General features: G+C 48.2%; 1 protein-coding gene and 1 long non-coding RNA gene across 7 annotated transcripts in view; both read left to right on the top strand.

Annotated features, from left to right (window-relative positions):
• The window catches only part of ACACA (acetyl-CoA carboxylase alpha), a 193,989-nt gene that overhangs the window by 59,896 nt on the left and 111,836 nt on the right, over positions 1-22,257 (top strand). For all 6 annotated transcript variants that reach the window (XM_077919430.1, XM_077919432.1, XM_077919431.1 and 3 more), the window contains 4 exons: positions 1,024-1,137; positions 7,453-7,566; positions 9,126-9,215; positions 10,299-10,417. In XM_077919430.1, coding sequence (XP_077775556.1) covers positions 1,024-1,137; positions 7,453-7,566; positions 9,126-9,215; positions 10,299-10,417 — 437 coding nt within the window. The remainder of the gene's footprint in view (positions 1-1,023; positions 1,138-7,452; positions 7,567-9,125; positions 9,216-10,298; positions 10,418-22,257) is intronic.
• Positions 18,926-21,727, top strand: LOC144325646 (uncharacterized). Its single transcript, XR_013390844.1, has 2 exons — positions 18,926-19,937; positions 20,278-21,727. It is a non-coding gene; the product is annotated as an uncharacterized LOC144325646 (long non-coding RNA).

A 22,257-nucleotide genomic window follows, 5' to 3' on the forward strand; every position in this document is an offset into this window, starting at 1 on the left:
GGAAGCCTGCAAATAGGCCCACGTCGTGGTGGCCTGCAGCGTGTGCTAGGCAGAGGTAGAAATGGAAGCCCGCAAAAAATTAAAATCCTTTTTTTAAAAAAAGTTGCAGTGTGAAGTGTTCCTGCTGAGGATGTGAGGCATGCCCATTTCCAGGGTGCTCCATTCCACACCCCCTTCCCTGCCCTCTTTCAGGACACTCCATTCCATTGCCAGCCACCATTCCGGGGGTGCTGAGCATGCTCAGTCCTCATTTTGAGGGTGTTCTCCCCCCACATTCTCTGCAGATCTTTGAGTTCCCCTGATTCTCCTGTCTTAGGTGTGTGACAGTGGCTGTTTTGCCTACATCAAGGAAAGGAGCTGCAGAGTGGGCCAGGCTGGGCAGGGAACAGAGCTCAGTTCCAAGACTGTAATGTCCCTGCAAAGTCTTCCCAGTGTACGGATTTTACATTGGAACATAGCAGCATAGGAAGCTCCCTTAGGCCATTGGTCTATCCAGTTCAGTATTGCCTACACTGACAGGCAGCAGCTTTCCAGGTTTCAGCCCTACCTGGAGGCCTGCTCTGCTTCTGTATTATTATGATCTGAAAAAAGCGCTAAACGTTTTAATCATTTGTTTAATGTCTTTTCTTTCGAGCCACCTTTATGTTACAAAAACCACCCCCACAACAAGGCAGCAGCACTATGTCTATGGATGGTGCTGCACCACAATAAATAAAAAAACATTAAAACAAAAAATATTTTAAGTAATGACTTTAAAAAAATAATAGTGATCTGTTCTCTGTCAATGGCTTGGGTGTATCCTTTTGTGTTTACAGAAGGGGCCATTTCCATAAGAAGGATTGGAAAACTCCTTCCATTGCAGCCATGAACCTCTTTCACTTGAGGGCTGTTGCTGCTGTTTTTTGAACCCTTCCCCGCTTTTTCCTGCCTTTTGCAACCTTCCCCGCTCTTTCCGTGTCCGCGGCACTTGGGCAAAACGTTTGCAAATCACTTCTCCCATATTTCTCCCCTCCTCCTCTCCAGGACCAGCTGTGCGGACGAGATCCGACCTTGACGGACGAGCTCATTAACATCTTGACGGAGCTGACCCAGCTCAGCAAGACCACCAATGCCAAGGTCGCCCTGCGGGCCCGCCAGGTACCAAGCTGTTTCTTTCCATGCTGGGGGCTGGAGATGGGTGGGGGTGGGGCCTCTTGTTTGCTTCTCAGTGCAGGATCAGACTCCCCTTTTCGTCCCCTTTCCTGCATCCATAGGAGCCTAGGAAGCTGCCTTGTACAAACCACTGGTCCATCTAACTCGACATGGTCTACCCTGACTCGCAGCGGCTCTCCAGGATTTTAGGCAGGCCCCACCTGAGGATGCCAAGGGTCCAAGCTAGGACCTTCTACTTGCCAATCCGGGGCACTACCCACTGAGCCCTTTCCCAGTAACTCCAAGATAACCAGAAGCAGGGGTGGGGGAGCCTTTATCTGCTTGGGGACTATATCCTCCCACGAAAGAGCTTCTGGGGGTGCGTGGCTGCATGCCAGCAGCACACGGGGCCAGAGCCAGTGAATATGATGCTTCCCTTCCTAAAGGATTCTTTCAGCGTGCATTTTAATTATGGATGTTTAATATTTGGCTGGTTTTTGTATTTTGCAAACCGCTTAGAAATTGATTTTGGCATTAAGTGGTATTAATTAATTAATTACCGAAGGGTACGCACGCTGACGTACACCCAAATAACCCTTCCAGGCAGGGAAGAGGCATCCTTGGAGTTCCAAGGACAGGCTCTAGCTGGCCAGAAGCACTCTGTGGAGCCACAGAGCAGGGCTGGGGAGGGGCAATGTCCTCAGGAGTTTCAAGGGCCAGATAGGGAGGCCTGGGGGCCACATCTGGCTCCCGGGCCTGAGTTCCACCCCTTGCCCTAAATCAGGGGCCAGCAAGGTTTACCTCATCTGGGCCGGTTCACTCCAGTGGAGATTGGTCCATGGGCTGGATCGTGTCTGTGGTTTAGCGCAGCGCGTGGTGACTCGGTTCGGGGGTGGTTTGGGGGCTGTTTAAACAACCCCCGTGGCCCGCTTGTGGCTCATGGGCCTTAGGTTGCCGACCCCTGCCCTAAATCATCAATAACAAGTTGCATGTTAATCAGTTTATCCGATCTCTTTGCTCAGGGGCGGCCCGCCCTGTTGTGCCAGCGACACCTGGAGGGCACCAGGTTGGGGAAAGGGTGCAGTGAGGCTGCCACTTCTCAGCATCCCCAACCCAAATATCTCATAGTGATGTCATGAGGTCAGGACTTGAGGTATCATGGGGCTGCCACACAGCCACAAGACTCAGCAGTAAAAAAAATCTTTAAAAAAACCCTGGAGCAATAATATTACCCCTCCCGCCCATGTTCTCCCAAGAAATTTGGAGAAACATTGGAAGTAGGGAGGGCGAAGCATCTGTTTTCCAGAACGGTGAGTGAATGAGCTCCAGAAAAGTGAGCTTTTAAAATAAACATGGTGAACAGTCATCTCCACCATTGCAAAACTCCTTGACTTGGGCCTTGAGAGGCACTAAGGGTCCCGAGTTTAAAGCTGCTGCCCTGAAGCCCTGCAGATGGGCCACTAAACCTGCTTCTCAGGGCCAAGGCCTGGGACTTGGCAACACCCCTTGCCAGGATGTGGCATCAGCCTTCCATGTGCTCAGATGCCGACAGGCAACACCGCCACCTTAGGACAGTGTATTAAGAAACCCTGGTGGTGGTGGTGGGGAATGGGTTGGAGGAAGGAAGGCAAGTGCTCTACTGCCTGCTTGGTTCCAGATAATCAACAAACTCCCATCGTTTCCTTAAGAAAAGCACCTAATGCATCTCTAGCGCAGCTCCCAAGAGCATCATACTGTGCACTCTGCAAGGCTACAGTTTCTTGAAAAGCAAGAGAGGAGCAGCAGCAGCCAAGCAGCTCCTTTCTCAGCAGGATTTGGACTGGTGGCATTGGGTTTGTCCGGCACGGCTGAGAACCAGAAGGCAGGAGGCCTTTGTGCTCTTTGGCCTTCAGCTGGCACCTAAGGCTCTGCCCAGGCACTTATCTGGAGGGGCAGGAAAGACCAACCTCTGCGGGGAACCACAGGTGGAAAGAGCCACCCCTCTCCTCTTTCCAGATCCTGTGTCAGGACCGTGGTTGCAAACAGGACGTCACACTACCTTTCCTCCCTGTTCCTCCGGCTCAGTGTCCCATTTGCCTGCTGCTGTTCAACACCCAAATCGGAAAAGGAAAAACAAAAACAGCCAAGCTGCTTTTGGCCTGAGATCCTTGGAACAAAGAGGAAATTCGTTGATAGGTGTCGCGCCAACAAAGGAGCTGTGGTATCTCTTGAGTGTCTCTCCAGGGACTGATGGAAATCACTTGCCCCCTTTTTTCAGAAGGCCTGAAATAAAACTCTTATTTTGTGTTCCCCCACACCTCCCCCCTCAATCCTCCCTCCTTACCAAGGTTATCTACCTTGGGTTCTAATTTAAATACCAGATGCACACCTGGAGAGTTCTCTCTTCAAGCCCGTCTTCGTCACTAGTGGCTTTTCTGTATAATTAAAGTAGTGGGAGAGAGGGGAAAAGACCAAACAGGATCTAATTGCCTCACAATAATTCTCTTCCCCTGGAAGCTTGTCCCTCTCCCTCCCTCCCTCCCCGGCTCCTTTGCTCCCTTCTTCCACACTCTCCCCAATTTCCATTCAAAAAAGTCTTCCAGCAGGGAGGCTGGCTCTTAAAAAAAATAAATTATTATTTTAGGTGAGGGAGGTGAATCTGCTTCCTTTCCTTTCTCTTAATTCCAGTGCATGAGCATTGAAAGTGAGCGGGCGTTTGAAGCCGCTCTGTGACCTTTTCTGTCTTCCGCCGGATTGCTATCTTCGCCCTTGAACTATTCAGAGTCCCTGAACCCCTCAGTGGCACACTGGGGACTCCGCCGCCGCTGCTCTGGCGGATGTCTTTATCACGCTGCCATTGGCATCGCAGTGGCGTTTTCCCTCTGCCGCCGCCCCCATCCTTTTCCCCCTTGCTGGCTTTGGGCTTGGGAAGCAGCTCACCCCACCTGGGGCTCCGTTGTCCAAAACAAGAGCCTGTATTCCTTGTGTTTTAGGAAGCCCTTCCTTGGGATCTGTGAGAAATCAGAGCTTGGCAGGGAGCTGGGCATGTTTAGCCTGGAGAAGAGGAGGTTAAGGGGTGATATGATAGCCATGTTCAAATATATAAAAGGATGTCACATAGAGGAGGGAGAAAGGCTGTTTTCTGCTGCTCCAGAGAAGCGGACACGGAGCAATGGATCCAAACTACAAGAAAGAAGATTCCACCTCAACATTAGGAAGAACTTCCTGACAGTAAGAGCTGTTCGACAGTGGAATTTGCTGCCAAGGAGTGTGGTGGAGTCTCCTTCTTTGGAGGTCTTTAAGCAGAGGCTTGACAACCATATGTCAGGAGTGCTCTGATGGTGTTTCCTGCTTGGCAGGGGGTTGGACGCGATGGCCCTTGTGGTCTCTTCCAACTCTATGATTCTATGATTCTATGATTCTAGGGTGGAATTTGGTCTCTGCTAAGGCTGCAAAGCGGTGTAAATGTGCTTGCCCTGGGAGGAGACCCCATCAAAAACAGCTGGACTCTTTTCTGGCCAAGCTTGCATGGGGATATAAATTTATTATTTATACCCCGCCCGTCTGGCTGGGTTTCCCCAGCCACTCGGGTGGCTCCCAGCAGAATATTAATAATAAAAAAAGCAATCAAACATTAAATACTTCCCTAAATAGGGCTACCTTCTGATCTCTTCTAAAAGTCAGATAGTTGTTTATTTCCTTGACATCTGATGGTAGGGCATTCCACAGGGCAGGCGCCATTACCGAGAAGGCCTGGTTCCCTGTAAGCTCAGTTATTGCAGAGAGGGAACCGCCAGAAGGCCCTCGGCACTGGACCTCAGTGTCTGGGCTGAACGATGGGGGTGGATACGCTCCTTCAGGTATACAGGACGGAGGCTGTTTAGGGCTTTAAAGGTCAGCACCAACACTCTGAATTGTGCTTTGAAACGTACTGGGAGCCAGTGTAGGTCTTTCAGGACCGGTATTATGTGGTCTCAGTGGCTGCTCCCGGTCACTAGTCTAGCTGCCGCGTTCTGGATTAGTTGTAGTTTCTGGGTCACCTTAAAAGGTAGCCCCATGCAGAGCGCATTGCAGTAGTCCAATTAATGAAGATTATTTTTTTATTGGTGGGGCTGAGATCTGGAGGCATACCTTGCTGGATCAAATTACTTTACTGAAATAAAGTAATGCCTTGCTGGATCAAATTGAGGGTGGCTGAACAGAAGTCTCTGATCATCAGAAACACTGCAAGAAGACCTCTGGAGTATACCACTTCTGTCCATAGAGGTTCTTACTTCTAGCCTTCACAGATAGGGGAGAGAGAAGGAGAACGATAACAAGTTGTTGCAGCATGAAGTGCCCCTGTTTTAGGTTTCCAGCTAGCCATTTCTGGGATTCTCCATTCCATTCCCCTTTCTTTCTAACAGTGGGCTGTACCCACCTGAGTTCTTCACAGGGTAGGGGAAGGGCTATAGCTCAGTGGCAGAGCAACTGCCTTGCTGCTCTGCATGCAGAAGGTTCAGTCCCTCATGGCATCTCTAGGCAGGCAAAGATCCCTGCCTGAAATCATGGAGAGCTGCTGCCAGTCAAATTAGAGATAGAGGGGCAATGGCCTGATCCTATATAAGGCAGCTTCCTATGCCCCTATTTAATCCAGCTCTGAATTCAGAACCATGAGGACTGGGAACTTGCTTTAGAAGGGTGGAACATTTGTATTGCATGTAGGAGGTCCCAGATTCAGACCCCAGTGGCACACCCCAGGTACAGCTGGGAATGTATGGCCAGTTTGTTATGGGCAGGTCTAAGATGGCTTGACCTGTGTTCCTAGTTTACAGGGTGATATGCAGGAGATCTGCAAAACTTTCTGACTTGCAGCATGTTATTATTATTATTTTTAACAATAGCTATAGCAATATGGCTCCTTCCTCCACTTAAATTTGGCTGCTGAAATAGAAGAGAGCTAACCAGAAATTGCCTTTTGTGTGAATGAACCATTGAGATCAGTTTTAGTTCTTGGTACTGGAAACAAATGCCTAGATTCAGCATGCGCTCGGCTTAGAGATGGCTGAATATCCCAATGTGTTGGTTTCTCTCATTCGGTTTCTTCAAATTTTTCCAGTAATAATTTCAGTTCTCCACATTTCCACAATTCACAAATCCCCCATCCTAAAAGTAAGTCCTTGTTAAAATTTTAATCAGAATTTTAGTGCAGAGTTTCTCCAGAAATGCACATTCTTATACACTGTTTTACCTAAGACAAACATATTTTCACAAAGCACATTTCCATATGTTACTTGCACAGTTATATGCATTTTTACACACACTTTAACCCAGTATATGCTTTTTTGTACACATTGCTTGGTTGGAGAACAGTGTTTCAAAATTTGGCAAAGTGAAAATTTCGAATTACAGATAGGTAGCCGTGTTGGTCTGCCATAGTCAAAACAAAAAAATATTCCTTCCAGTAGCACCTTAAAGACCAACTAAGTTATCTTAAAGACCAACTAAGTTATCTAAGGTATCTGAAGAAGTGTGCATGCACACAAAAGCTCATACCAAGAACTAACTTAGTTGGTCTTTAAGGTGCTACTGGAAGGAATATTTTTTTGTTTTGAAAATTTCGAAGACTTCCTGTGCTTTGGTTTGCGAATTGTTTCAAAGAGTGTAGACTTAGTTGGTCCCCTTCTTCATGTGAACTGAAACGAATTTCTCCCTCCCCCACCTGTAGCCCAGAGACAACCTGTTCTTTATTTTTTGCACCTGGTTATGGTTGGTTGACCCAGGAATTCTGTTTTCAAATGAAGAAGAAAAGGCAGTAAATCCCACCAGCCTGGAATCTACGAGACCTCGCTGCAGAGTATCGCTCTGCCTCTTACCACTGGCTTGAAAAACATGCTGCAGTCTACTCTACTTTTTACTTGCTGAAACTGACAGCAAGTCCATGGTGCCCAGCCCCCTCCCAGTAGCCTGTCGCCATTGCTTTCCAATTAACAGCTCCCCCTGCTCAGCCTGGCCAGGCTGACCATCTTTCCAGTGCAAAATCACAAAGCCTGATGAAAGCAGGGCTCCAAACGTGCTGCTGTACATGGTCTGAAGCACTTGCCCAGATGCTGTGAGCATGTGCAACAGACTCATAGGGCAAGAGGGTCACCCTGGCTTGCCTTTAAAAGCTTTCTGGGAGGGGTGTACCCACTGTCTTCATAACTTCCGGTCAGTTATGAAGCTCTTGGCTTGGGTTTGGAATAGGTTCCCTTTAAGTTCAGGGCTGGACAGGGTCTTGAATCTGAGTTTGAAGTTCAACTTTTTAACCTTCCGGGCAGTCTTTAAATGTACCCCCCCCCTCTGGTCTTCTTATCTCTCTAGGTCCTCATCGCTTCCCACTTGCCCTCTTATGAGCTGCGACATAACCAGGTGGAGTCCATCTTCCTCTCGGCCATCGATATGTACGGGCACCAGTTCTGTATAGAGAATTTGCAGGTATGGGCTTCAATTCTGCAGTAAAAAAAGTTTTGCTTTCAGAGTGTGGAAGGGTAAGAGTGGACCATCCTCAAAGGAGCTGACCCCTCGAGTGTCGCTCCTGTCTGGAAGAAGGCAGGCTCAGAACACAGACTCAGGCAGAGATGTTGTGAGGGTAGGCAAGTCTGCTGTCTCTTGAATGATTCAGGCCCATCTGATGTGAAGACGGGAATAAATGACCCACCCCCAGCAAAGGGTGATTGGGAGGAGGCAGGTCCAGACTAGGGAGTCATACAGAGAAGCGACAGGCAGGCTCCTCTGTAGATGGACGGGGGGGGGGGGGGCTTTATGCAGCATCTTTGCATTGTGAGTGACTTGCATGATGCAACTGGTGCCCAGTGCAGACCTAAAGAGCAAAATGGCTCAGTCCTGCAGATAAAGCTTGATTAGGAGCCAAGGCTTGAGTTGGTTACCACACAGTGACATGGCAGGCTGCTTATCTGTGGATGAACACTCTGGACCAGGGTTTTCCAAACTTGGGTGTTCACATGTTTTGGACTACAATTTTTATCATTCCTGACCGCTGGTCCCAGGGCCGGATTTAGGTTTGATGAGGCCCTAAGCTACTGAAGGTAATGGGGCCCTTTATATGTCCAGCTGTCCTTTCTCAACAACAAATTGTCATTATTTCGTGTTGAATATATGCTATATGGTAATTTATGGACCCAATAGGTATCTAGAGCCATTTGCACATAACAAAATATGTATTTTATCTAAGTAATTGTTGAACTGAAATACAATTAAGAAGTATATTAATAGTGAAATACAATTAGGAAGAAGTATATTAATAATGAAATAATTATTAAGCTCTATCTTAAAATGATTCGTGATTCATAACAAACTTAATAATGCAAACACATTATTTTTTTCATTTAAATTTTTTGGGGGCCCCCAAGAGAGTGGGGTCCTAAGCTATACGTAGCTTGTTTAGCTTATACGTAAATCCGGCAGTGACTGGTCCTGTTATCTAGGGTTGATGAGAGTTGTAGTCCAAATTCAGCTGGAGACCGAAGTTTGGGAAACCCTGCTCTGGACTAACAAATGCCTTTAATGATTGATTGACTCCAGTTTGGAAGATACTGCTCTAATTAAGGCAGCATTACAGATGACTGCTCAAAAATTACTAACCCTCAAGGCTTTTCACTAGCCTGGGGGCTGGCAGGACTGGGGCAGGCGAGCGGGGAGGCAGCTACAAGCACTCAGTGCATTTCTGTGGAAGAGAAGAAGGACCTGATTCTCACAGCCCACTTGACTTCCATGATGGCTGCAGAGGAAAGAATGGAGCACTTCATCTTGCCTCCGGCAGCCCATTCACTCACCTACATTGCAGTGGCTGCCAGGCAAGCGTGTGTTAAATATGGTTTGAGAGAGGGGAGATTTTTTGCACCCAAATTCTTGCTTTCTCGTCTATACCATGTGTTGGACCTTGTCTTAGTTTTGAGGGAGGGGGAAAAGGTAAGGAATGTCCGAGATTTTAGAAAAACCTGCTTGTCCTCTCTGATTCCCTTCCCTATGTCTAGAAACTCATTCTTTCGGAGACATCCATCTTTGATGTGCTACCAAACTTCTTCTATCACAGTAACCAGGTAGTGAGGATGGCTGCTTTAGAGGTAGGTTTCTTCTCATTATAAACAATTTAAAAAAATGTGTGTGTGTCCCCCTTCTGTTTCTCTTTGATGATGTTGATCTTCAATCCTTGCCCACTCCAGCATCTAGCACTTTAGAAAGGGTCGTGTCATCTTTTGGGTAGGGCTAGAGGCAAAAGGGACACGGGTGGCGCTGTGGTTTAAACCACAGAGCCTAGGGTTTGCCGATCATAAGGTTGGCGGTTTGAATCCCCGCAATGGGGTGAGCTCCCGTTGCTCAGTCCCTCCTCCTGCCAACCTAGCAGTTTGAAAGCATGTCAAAGTGCAAGTAGATAAATAGGTACCATTCTGGCAGGAAGGTAAACGGCGTTTCCGTGCGCTGCTCTGGTTCGCCAGAAGCGACTTAGTCATGCTGCCACATGACCCGGAAGCTGTTCGCTGGCTCCCTCGGCCACTAAAGCGAGATGAGCGCCGCAACCCCAGAGTCGTCCGCAACTGGACCTAACGGTCAGGGGTCCCTTTACCTTTACCTTAGAGGCAAAAGTGGACAGAGCAATCACTGTCAGTTTTACCTATTTACAGTAGGCTAGTGTCTACACTCGCTCACTCATCCCTCTGTCTCCTCCATCGAGGCAAGCAAGAGGAGTTATTCAAGGGCACATTCCACCTAGGCAAAAGGACTCAAGTAGTGTGGGAATCAGGGTTGCTGAGAGGTGTGGCCTGGGGAGAGTCCCAAGGCCCATACAGAAAGGCTTGGCAGGGCACATTCGGATCCCGGGCCTAAGGTTTTGCATCCCTGATTTATGTGTGTGTGCGCGCGCGCGCATTCTCCTGCAACTGGTTACATTCTGTGACCAGCATTGCATTATTGCACAAAAAGTAAAATAAGAGGCTTGCATTTCCTAATTTTGCTTAACTGGTTTTGCTGTACTTGGTTATGGCTAGGGATTGTGGAGGGTGGGAATGGCATTGCCAAGGCTCAACTCCCTAGAAATTCATCTTTAAGGTTGGTTCTGGTCCCTGTCAGGCGTGGAGGGACGTTGCTTTAAATGGCCACGTGGCTTTAACTCTCCGTGATAATCCTCTCCTTCTCCTCCTCCATCCGAGGTGTATGTTCGAAGGGCATACATCGCCTACGAGCTGAACAGTGTCCAGCACCGCCAGCTGAAAGACAACACTTGTGTGGTGGAGTTCCAGTTCATGCTGCCCACTTCCCATCCAAACAGGTTAGACCCGGCTCGCATGTACCACCAAGGCAATTTGGAGTGGAGGGCAGTTCAGGGTTGGGGGTGGGGCACTGTGTATTGGTGGGGGAACCGGGAGTTTGAGACATGTTAGAAAACTGTCCAATGTGTTGGAAAATTGTGGCACAAGGGAAACCAAGAATGTGAACCATGAGCTATTTCGCAAGATGGAGGGCAGCAAATTGGGCCGGTGCATATGTCAGGCATGGGGTACCAGTGACCCTGCAGATGCGTGTTGTGGACTCCAACTCCCATCAGCCCCAGCCAGCATGGCCGAAAGCTGGGGATGGTGGGAGTTGGAGTCCAGCAGCATCTGGAGGCTGCAGGGTTCCCCAGCATACATTAAAGTACTGATGTGTTTTTCTAAATATTTCCATGCGAGGGTCCATTTTTGTGTGGTATTGGGACAATCTTTCTCCACATTGGTGCAAACACGACCCACTTCCACGTGCAGCAGCTTTTGGTGCTAGCAGCAATAGCTACGTGGCTAGCCTTTGGCAGAATAAACGTTCAGCCTGTTCCATTCCCTAGCTAGTGGTTTTCTGAAATGTTCCTTCTCCTACTCTCCTCTTAGAAGTCTGTAGGGACTGTAGTACAGCCCCTCCCACCTCCCAAAATTGGGCTGAATACAGAAGTAAGGTAAAAACAGGGATCACAACGAATTCTCAAACTTCGGTTTGATCCTGGCATTTCAACTTAATGCCAATGAGTTTTTAGGAGTCAGGCGGATAAACATGTTCAGCTCTAGGGTCTCAATTCCCTTATGGGCAACCATGTGGGTTCTAGTAGTGGGCGGGGCCAGAGGTGAAAGTAGGCGGAGCAATGGGTGCCGCTCTTAATCTTTGTACAACAGGCTGCATTCCACCCATGCAAAAGTCCAAGGTTTCTGCACGTGCCCAGGCCTCTCTTGCATCCAAACCACAGCAAGATGAATGATCACTCTCCAAGGGCCCATTCCAGCCAGAAAAAGGAGGAAGGCACATAGGGGTGTGTGGCCCTGGGGAAAGTCCCAAGGGTTGGATTTGGCCTCTAGCCCTAGAGTTGCCTAACCCTGTCCTAAGGAAAGCTTCATCTGCTCTGCATAAAGGCAGAGCAAGGGAATGATTCTTGAAAGAAGTTAAAGACTCTTAAGAGAGGAGGGACTGATGCTCCTCTTACTTACGTTTCCTAGCTGGGTTCAGTGGGGAAGGAAGAGGGGGAGAGTCCTGCCACTCGTTCAAAACCCTATTAAAATTATTGGACACGTTTCACTTTATTGGAGGGTGGGAAGCGGTATTCCTAATTTCTCAGCAGAATATCCAGGCACAGTCTAGAATGCTGTGTGAGGACTGAGAGCACATGAACTGTATCGCTTCATACTGCTAATGTGGGATGTTATTTTTGAATAGCTGCTAAAAAACTAGTACACCGAAGAGAAAGGTTCTAGACCAGCCTACCCCCTGAGGGGCTAGCTATCTGCTTGTGGGGATTTATTTTTACATAGAAGTGAGGCTTTTAAAATGACTTTATCCATTGTCCCCCTATCTGAACTGGTCCAGTCCACTCTGTCATCCTGCCACCTTGTTCTGCCGCATGTATAGCCTGAAACTCACCCACTCCTGGAGTGGAGGTCGGTCGGTTTTGTGCCTTGAGAAGAGATTGTTCAGTTGTTTCGGATTAGGGACAGAATAGGCTTGGCTGAGTGTGACCTGTTTACCTCTCTATGTGAGGCTTATCCCCCTTCCAGTTTAGAGGTGCACTCAGAAGAGCGGCCGCTGAATTTTCACAGAAATTTGCGAAACCCTCCCAAGGGCAGATTGTTGATCTTTTTCACGTCTTATTTTTTTATTTATTAAATTTATTATACACAAGATAACAGTACAGGTAAAAACACAAATAGAACAGAAACAAAATAAAACAATAACATCCCCCCCCCCACAACTTTACAAGGCTATAGGATATTAATTAGCCAAAGCCAAAGGCTTTTGGGGTGTAAGAGCCTTTGATTTTTAACCGAGGAAAGAAAGGTTTGCACCCACAGCCAGAAGACCAGGAAGCCATATGAAGGCAAACGGAGCAGATTTGAGTCCTGTTCTGGTTGGGAACATACTGGATAGAGGATATGATGGGCCTGCCCTATCCCTTTTCGCCCACCGGGTGCCACTGTTGATCCATAACCGATCCATGCACACAAAAATAGCCACGACCCACAACCCCCCCCTCCTTTTTTGGGGTGGGGGGTGGGGAGTGTTATTTTCTTTTTCCTTTGTCTCCCAAATATCCTTTGCCTTTTATTTCATCCTCCTCGTTTTATGTTTGGCGGGATTGGCCGGCGAGGGCCGGTCTCGGTTCATTGAGAATCCATCAGTACATCTCGTGAAACAGGGTCCTTCTCCCACTCTTCCCGCCCCCTCCCCCCCCCCCGTCTCTCTCTCTCTCTCTTCAAAATCTGGGCTCGCTTGAAATGAATGAGCCCTCCAAGCCCAGCTGCACAAAGATCTCTCAGCAATGATATAAATGGGCCATTGAATTTGGTCTCATCTGTTCTCTTCAACTTGATAATATTTGCAAATAATTGCATGCTATTTTGGAGGTCCTTTTCTATAATCCCGGAGCCGTCTTCAGCTATCCACTCCCCCCTCCCCCTGTTTTCCTATCACTGATGTCATCCCCCTTTCCTCAGTTAACCACCCTCTCTTCGAGAAAGCCTTAGAAATGCCCCACGCCCATGTCATGGGCAAAGCTAAGGTGGAGAATCAACACCCATTGGCTATAGCCATGAGGTCATAACTCCTGCCAGGTGGGAAGGGGGGAAAGGTCGCCAAAGGTGAGATGTGGGAAAGGCTGCACCTCCACTTACGGGTGCAGGGTGCTTCTGAATGCCGGTTGCTGGGAATCACAAGCTGAGAGAGTTGTTGCTTTGCTCAGGTCCTGCTTGCAGGCTTCACTTTGGAGCAGCTGGTTGGTCACTGCGAGAACAGGATGCTGGACTAGCCTGATCTAGCTGCAAAGGGGTGTTAACATTCTTAGGTGTGTGGATGACCAGAAGGGCAGCCCTGGCCCTGCAGGGCCAGGCCTTAAGTCTCCAGAATGCCCTCTGGTCTGCTTGCTGTTCCAAGCAGTTCCCTCATCTCGGAAAATAGGACGCTGCCCTTCCGTAATTGCTCCTCCACCTAGCTGAGTATTGGCTGCACCGGCTGGGAACAGCTCCCCAGGGTTTCAGGCAGGGTTTTCTCCCAGCCCTACCTGGAGGTGCCAGGGTGCCTTCTGCATGCTGAGCAGATGCTCCACCACTCAGCTACAGCCCTTCCTGGTATGGTTGGTTACCTAGCGGTTAGGGCTGGATGCATTCCGCACTTAAAAATGAAAAGAGTTGAATTCTGCAACAGGAAATGTTGAATTATGCAAACTGAGCAGTTTTGCATTCATTTATCTTACTGGTTTTGCGTAGTTCTCTCCCCACCCCCTGCTTTTTTCTAGCCTCAAGAGGGGGGAAGGGCCCTCCAGTCTTTGATTTCTGCAGGTGTTGTGAAATTTCGGCAGCCGACATCCCACCAACCTCTTTGCGTACCTTCACGATCATAAGAAAAAGGAAGCGAGGCTGAAAGCTGAGAGTCTCGGGATGCCTGCACTGGGCGCTCCTGCTGTTGGAGTCAAGTCCTTCTTGTGGGCTTGCCAATGGGGCATCAGGTTCGCCACTGTGAAAACAGGATGCAGGTCTAGGTGGGCCCACAGCCTGATCCAGCTGCTTCCTGGGAATCGTAGTGTGCACAGAGTGCTGCCTATAATTTTCTCCCTTGTTCCAGAGCTTGCTGGTAGCACAGGCATCAGGTCCCCACCTGGTATTTGTTGGCTCCAGGTTCAGAATCTGCTGCAGGTGTTTGTCCTACCTGTGATAGTGAAGCTTGATGTAACCAGGTCTTCCTATGTGTTGAGGTTTAGCGCTGTTTTCATTCCTCCAGATTAAGCACATGGGAGGCTGCCTTTTAGACAGGGTCAGACGATTGGTCCATCAAGCTGAGTATTACCAACACTAACTGGCAGAGTGGCTCTCCAGGGTTTGAGGCAAGGGACATTCCCAGTCCCACCAGGAGAAGACCTGGGCCTTCTGCACACAGAAGAAGTGATTTGCCACTGAGCTATGTCCCTCTGGGGGACAGAAATGTAAGACAGAAATGTAAGACAGGTGCAGGAATTAAGAGAGAGGGAGGGATTTGTAGTTTTTAAAATCATTATCACCTTCATTCCTGAGAAACACAGGAAGTTGTCTTATACCAAGTCAGACTACTGGTCTCCCTAACTCAGTACTGCCAGCACTGACTGCCAGCAGCTCTCCAGGGTTTCAGACAAGGAGCCCCTCGCAGCCCTGCCTGGCGATGCCGGGGATTGAACCGGGAACCTTCTGCATGCAAAGCAGATGCTCTGCCACTGAGCCACAGCCCTGCCCCTAAAAACAAAGTAGGGTCCCAGTCCTCATGGCTGTGAATTAAGAGCTGATTTAAATAAGAAAGCTGCTTTTATACTGACTCATTTCGTGGGTCCATGGAGCTCAGTGCTCTCTGCAATGCCTACCATTGATTCCCAGGTTTCAAGGTTTGCTCCCAGCTCAACCTAGAGGTGTCAAGGCTTAAAGCTGGGACCTTCTGCATGCATTTGCAGATGCTCTCCCCACTGAGCTCTGGCTTTTAAGGGAAAGAGCTTCTAGAGCAGATGGCGTTCCCCAAAGGAGCAATGGCATCTTCCTTTCTAGAGAATGAAGCATTTAGCATTGCTTGACATTGAAACTTGATTTGGCATGAGCAAAATGCACCCCTTTGTTGGACATCAGCCCTCAGCCATATAGTGGATTGAAAGGCAGGGTTGGATGTACTGCAGTTTAAATCCTGTGCCCAGGCAAGCAGAATTCTGTGTCCTGTATAAATAATGCAGATGGGGCATGATTTTTTCCCCTTCCCCTAATTTTAGTTCTGCAACATTTTACCATTTGGGTTTTGCTGTGAGACCATGCAGAGGAACAAACAGCTGGGTGGGACATGGGAAATCTTATTTAGCCACCTCTCTGCCTTCTGCGATTTCAGCAGATGTTGCTGGCACATTTTCAAGCAGGCATGAGGGTTAGACACTTGATATTTTTGAGTAAGGGGGTGGGGGTGGAGCTGAAAGACCTGGGAACCTTCAGATTCAAAATGTGATGAATAACACTTCTTGAATTTTCTTTCCTCTGCTGCTGTAGAATCACCATATACAAACATGGCTGTTTATAATTTTATCAGTACTGTACAGCAGCAGTGAGAGTTTTATGGTTTTCTGGCTTCTGAGATACCCACACTTTTAAAAAGAGAAACCAGTAACCTTTGCAATCATAAGGTCTAGAAACTCATAAATACAATGAATGCTGAGATTCTCAGAATGCTGGCTGAACATTTGTTTGCAGCCCCGGACTCTCTCTGTAGAATGCAAAACCCTCCTGGTTAGGTGGTTCTTCTTTATTTAAAAAAGGAAGAACCTGTTTCTCACTGGTGCTGTAGATAATTGAGTCTGTTGTTTCTTGGAATGAAGCGAAACGGGAAAGTAGAACACAAACACCACATAGCCCTTGCTATACCTGTCCGATCGCAGGGATCTGCTCATAAGTTTCAAACGTCTGGCGCTGTAGAAACATCTTAGCAGAGTTAAGTAGTTGGCAAAACAGCCTGCCTTCCATCAATCACTCGGCTCTTGATACGAAATCAGCCGTGGTGCCTTGTGGCTCTTAAGCTACACTGAAACCTGGAGGGATGAATGGGATTCTTGGGAGTGTATCATTAGGACTCTTGGGGTCCCTGCTCTTTGCAGCCGGGGAGGGACGTGGTCTGTAGGGGGGGGGGCAGACACAGCATCAGCGGATGCAAGGAGGTGAGCGCTTCCAGGGACCACCTGTAAATCCCCCATAGTTTTGTGCTGTGGGTTTGATGTTAATTAAGCAGCCGGTAGCCGTAATTTCCCGCCGCTCCCTTGGCTGGCCTGCTTGCGAGAGGGCAGCGTTTGGAGGGGGCAGCCGGCAGAATGGAGCCGCCGGGATAATGGGATGCAAATTGGACGGCAGTGGTGGACTCAAGTGGGGACGGAATTCCAAACAAACGTTTTTGTAGGCATGCTGAGCCCGGAGGTGCCTTTTGTGTCCAGGGTGCCTCTTCTGCAAGGCAAACCTGAGTTTCGGGCCAGCAGAAAAGAAAAGGGGGATCCAGAGGAAACGACCCACAGCTCTCTTGGGTTCTTTATGCCCTCTGGGTCAGTTTCACTTAGGAATCGGGGGTAGGACTCAAGATCCATTCTCCTGCCCTCAGCTTCTTCCTTTGCCATGCGGGGGGAATCAAATGCTGTGTAGCTTACAGGGATGTTTGCTGACAAGAGCTTTATAATGGCATTGCTACACATTTATTGGACTCCTTTTTGGCCCAGACATACAAAAGATGTTGCCGGGCTTTTTATAACAGATGGCTTGCAATGTGATATAAACAGAAAAACAAAAACAAGACGGGGAGGGTGGGATAGGGAAAAGAGAGGAAAAATCAGATTAAGGATCAGCTCTCCCCCCCCCACCTCCCCACATATTAATGTTTAGCTGGGGTGCTCTCCTCCCCTTTTCCTTCCTTTCCCTTTATTAATATTTATTTACTCCCACCTACGGGTATATCCATTCCTGATTACCTTTCAGAGCAACTTCCACCCATCAGCAAATCTTTCTACCTGTCTCTATCCAAGTGCAGCGTTTTCATAGATTTATTTACAGCATTTCTGTACCCTTGACCCTTTAGCCCCAAAGGCTGTCTGAATGGCTTACAGAAATGAGGGTTTTTTAAGGCTGCCCCTGCCCTTGGCTTCACAATCATAAATGACACGGCACATGAGGAAAAAGGGAACAGGAGGGAGGAGGGAAAAGCAAGCTCACGCGCAAGTTCTTAAAGGTAGCAGATCTTACAATGAACTTATATAGAGTTCCATCTGTGCAGATTCTGAGTGTCCAGCAGCTCCTAACTGAAGTCAGTGGCGGCTTTCTCTCTCTTGCTCTCCCTGGAAACATAACCGATGGCTAGAGGAGTTGCGTCCAATATTATCTGGAGGGGCATAGGAGTGGCCTGAATTATTGGGTGTGAATAGCTTATCTAGCCCAATATTCTCTCTCTGGCTGGTAGTGGCTCCCAAGGTCTCTCACCCCACTCCCAAACCCTGATAGCTGCTTGAGATAGAGGCATAGGAAGCTGCCTTATCCTGAGCCTGACCTTCGGTCCATCTAGCTCAGTATCGTTGACTCGGACTGGCAGCAGCTCTCTCAGACTTCAGACAGGGAGCATTTCCCGGCCCTACCCTGGAGAGGCTGGGGGTTGAACCTGGGACCTTCTGCATGCCAAGCAGATGCACTAGCACTGAGCCACTGCTTTTCCTCTTGGTGGCTTGGTTTTGATTTGCTCTGGACATGATTGGCCCAGATCCTTTGGAACCCGAAGGGGGTTTACTTCCTAGGTTTGTGCCAAGTTGGTTTATGACTGGAGAGTTGGCGGAGGCTCCCCTTTCCTTCTCCACTGCCAGTGCATCATTCTGCACTCTTGCATGCTCAGAGCAGACAGCTTTGGCTGCAGATGGTGCTTTCGGAAGGGTCAATTACAACTGGCTGCACTTTTGAAGCAGCTCCCCCTCCGAGACCGTAAGCTCTTCTGGTGTGGCTCCCTTATCTCCCCCCCCCCCCCGGCCACATTTCACACATTTCACGCCACTGGTTCTTCTGAAAAGACCCTTAATTTGCCATCTTTGTGTGCTGAAAATGATAGTCTCCCTCTCTCCCTTAATATAGCTGCGAGGGTGGGAACCTCATCCTTTCGAAACATAAGCAAGGATGCAATTTACCCAGATAGCACTCGTGACCAGGGTGGTGGTGACCAGAATACCAACCCTTTTGTATGGGTCCTTTTTGCTGGAACGTGATGATGGAAAAGGGTTGTGTCGTGTTTGTGGTGTTGACTCCAGTTTGTGTTGTCTGCATTTGTGTGTTGGTGTTCTGTTGGCTTTCCTTGTCATGGTTTGCGAGTTTTGCATTGATTTCCAAGGGGAGAGCCGTGTTAAATCCAGATTAACAGGAGAGGCAGCCTTGTGGCACTTGCCACACCGACGCCAGGCTGGCCGCCAATGGCGCCAATGTTGCTAGACTACAACTCCCATCATCCCTGGCTACTGGCCCTGGTGGCTGGGGCTGATGGGAGTTGTAGTCCAGCAACCTCTGGGAGGCAGCGATGTATCTGAGGTGCAATTCAGAGAGGTACAGTGTGTCCCAGTCCAATGTTGAGTCTCTAGTAGCTGTTTCATCAGGCTACAGCTCGGGAGGGAAAAGAAAGAAAACAGGACCACTCCATCGGCACAGCAACTTTCATTTCCACCTCTTGAACATTTCCATCCCAGCTGGTCATTAGAAGAACTTGCAGCTAAGAACTTGAGCCTGAGTTTGCATATTTCCTCCACCCTCCCAGTCCATTTTTCCTTTTGTGAGCCTAATGGCACTTTTTAGTGATTTCTAAGTCACTCTGGAAGCCCTTTCTCTCCCCCGCCCTTCCGAAGACTTGGATTAAAAAAACAATACAAACCTGAAGCAGTTTAAAGTCGTTCTGTGGCCACAGACGGCAGCATTCGCCAGACAAGATTGTGCCAACACTCCATTTTGAGGAGTCTGTCTTGGCATGTCCCACAAATGGTTGTGTGAATAGCCCCGTTTCCCTTTCGAAATGCCTGCATTTATACATATTTTCTACTTGCCTGGAAGTATGCACCATTAAACTCGACGGCGCTTACTTCTGAGTCGACCTCTGTGTAGCATTGCGCTGTCAAGCAGAAAAAGTAACTGGTTTTTATACTTTGCTTTACTGCTTGGAAGCTCATTTTGTCACGAAGCGGTATATAAGTTACTAGCAGCAGTAATAAATAATAGCAATGGCATCGTTTAGCTACAAGCCGTAACAAAAGCGAAAGGAGCATGAATTAGTAACGTCTCCCCTAGTGGAAACCGGTGCAGTTTGACAGTCCTCAACTGCGACTGGATCACGCAGCTTTGTTTTCAGCCTGCCTCACTGCCCCTTCCTTCATTGCTTGGCCTCCTGGGCGATGTCGTGGGGAGAAGGTGAGGATGAATGATGCTCTGGGGGGTAAGAGAGCTGCTCCAGGGCCTGAAGGTCTGTCCAGTCTACCTGGAGCCCTTCCACCTTTAAGAACTGAGCTCAGCACTTCTAAATCAGAACATCAGAGGAGCCTGCTGGATTGGACCAGGGGCCCATCTAGACCAGCCTCCTGTTCTCACACTGGCCAATCCAGTGCCTCAATGGGAAGCCTGAAAGCAGGTTCTGCACTCAGCATCCCTCTCTCTCCATGTGCAATTCCCAGCAACAGGTGTTCAGAGGTACGTTACCTCTTGAGAGTGGAGGTAGAAAATAACCATTGTGGCTAAGCGCCATCAGTAGCTTAGTCCTACTACATGAATTTATCTAATCCTCTTCTAAAGGTAAAGGTAAAGGTACCCTGCCCATACGGGCCAGTCGTGTCCGACTCTAGGGTTGTGCGCCCATCTCACTTAAGAGGCCAGGGGCCAGCACTGTCCGGAGACACTTCCAGGTCACGTGGCCAGCGTGAAACGCCGTTTACCTTCCCGCCAGTAAGCGGTCCCTATTTATCTACTTGCACCCGGGGGTGCTTTCCAACTGCTAGGTTGTCAGGCACTGAGGACTGAGCAACGGGACGCACCCCGTCGTGGGGATTCGAACCGCCGACCTTTCGATTGGCAAACCCTAGGCGCTGAGGCTTTTACCCACAGCGCCACCCGCGTCCCTAATCCTCTTCTAAAGCCATCCAAATTGGTGGTCGTCACTCCCTCTTACAGAAGCAAGTTCCGTAGTTGAACTGGAAGAAGTCCTTTCTCTCTCTCTAAGCCTTGGAGCATTCCTGCCATCAGTGGAAGGATTCCCGCCCATCACCTAATTTGCCTTGGCTTCAGCTTACATCAGCTGTAAAATGGGTGCACCGCTAGCCTAATCTGGCTGTAAAGACCATCTTACGTGTGTGTGTGTGTGTGTGAGTGTGAGTGAAGTGTTTTGAGCTGATCTAATGACAAGATGATGGGGGTGGGTGCAGTACTGTTAATTGTGGCCAGCTGATTGTCTTTCTCTGCTCTTTTTTCTTTTTCGCGTGGGGGGGAGGGGAGTTAATATGACAGCCTTCCCAAACCTCACCCCCTCCAGATTTTTTTTGGTTACAACCCCCCTCATTCCTGACCACTGGCCATGCTATCTGGGGCTGATGGGAATGGTAGTACGAAAACATCTGCAGGAAAGGTTGGGAAAGCGGGTGGATGGAAACTTTTTTTTTTTTTAAGCAAAACGCTTTTTGATTTGCTCAACCAAAGAAGCAGCTCTTTGGACACCAGCCAGGCTAACCAGCTTGCTATTTTATTTTTTTGGATCAGGTGGAACTCTTACTTGCACAGACAATGAATAGATTCAAAGGTGGCACATAGAAAGTCAGTGGGTTGTATCCAACTATGTTTTACTCAGAGTAGACTCAATGAAATCAATGGAAGCTAAGTTACCCATGCCCATTTTTTTATGTGGTCTGCTCTGAATAGAACTAGCATTGGCTAGAACCCAACTTGCTGCCCCCCCCAAAGGTACCACAATATTTTAAAATATACGTTGTAATATAGTCACTGGCTGCATCAGGACATCCAACTAAATGGTGGCTTAGTGAGATATGAATGAGCCTGGTCTCCCCCTGAGCTTGTGTTTCTCTCCTTCCTTTCTTCTTGCACGGAAAGGGGAAAGGAGTTTAGAAGCATACCGTTTTGGTTTTAACCACAGTTTGAAGTGTCTTCTGAACCTGCAACTGCAGTTTAAAATAACTGTAGTTACTTGGAACCAGGGGTGACTAACTTGTGACTTGCAGGCCATGTCCAGCCCCCTCAAAAAAGTTTGTGGCCCCCGAGACTCAAATCATTTGATTTGATTTAATATTAGCATTCCACTTTTCCAACGACAAATGCCAAGCTCAAAGCGGCTCACATTTTTGCCGAGGCTCCCGTACTTTTTTAAAAAATGAATTGAACCGTGAACAATGAATGGTTAAATATGTTTTTAAATAGTGTAGAACAGCTGATGGGAAAGGCTTTCAGAAGGTAGCCTTGAGAGTAATAGTTCTCACTGCCCCTAGTTTTGCTCTTCATCCACACCCACTATGACGTGTGGTCATGGGTCACCAAGGTCCTCAACCCAAAAGAGTTTGCAACCCTGGTTCAATTTTTTTTTTTAATTGAAGTTGTTTTATATTAAACCATAATTACTGTTAGCTATGGTTTTGCCACTCCATATGACACAAGAAACAATGGTTAGCCAAAAGTGGAAGCAAAGGCTTCCAAACTCCTGTTGGCTGTTTGGAAGGAGGAGAACAAGGAAGTAGCTCTAAGCCGTGGTTTAGTGTGACATTCAAATGCAGCCAGTGACTCCTGTTGTTTTGCACAGCACATTTTACAATATACATGTAGTGAAAATCTTACTAGAGCCCATGTGCCTTGCCACTAGTCCTTAAGAAGTTGGTTTAAACTGTTGTTTGTCATCTTAAATTCTTTATTTCTTAAATACATGGCAGAATGCCTCCCAGTGCAATTCTAGACATGTCTATTAAGAAGCAAGTCCTATTCAGCTTGCTCTCAGGTAAGTGGGTTTAGGATTGCACATTTCATCCCTGATAAATGTGCCTGTGGTGATTGCAATGGTGGCATTTATTCAAGGACTTTCTGCTGTGCCTACATATGTGAAAAATGTGGTTGTGTAAAA

The sequence above is a fragment of the Podarcis muralis genome, chromosome 15 (genome assembly GCF_964188315.1).
Source record: "Podarcis muralis chromosome 15, rPodMur119.hap1.1, whole genome shotgun sequence".
In the NCBI taxonomy this organism is placed as follows: domain Eukaryota; kingdom Metazoa; phylum Chordata; class Lepidosauria; order Squamata; family Lacertidae; genus Podarcis; species Podarcis muralis.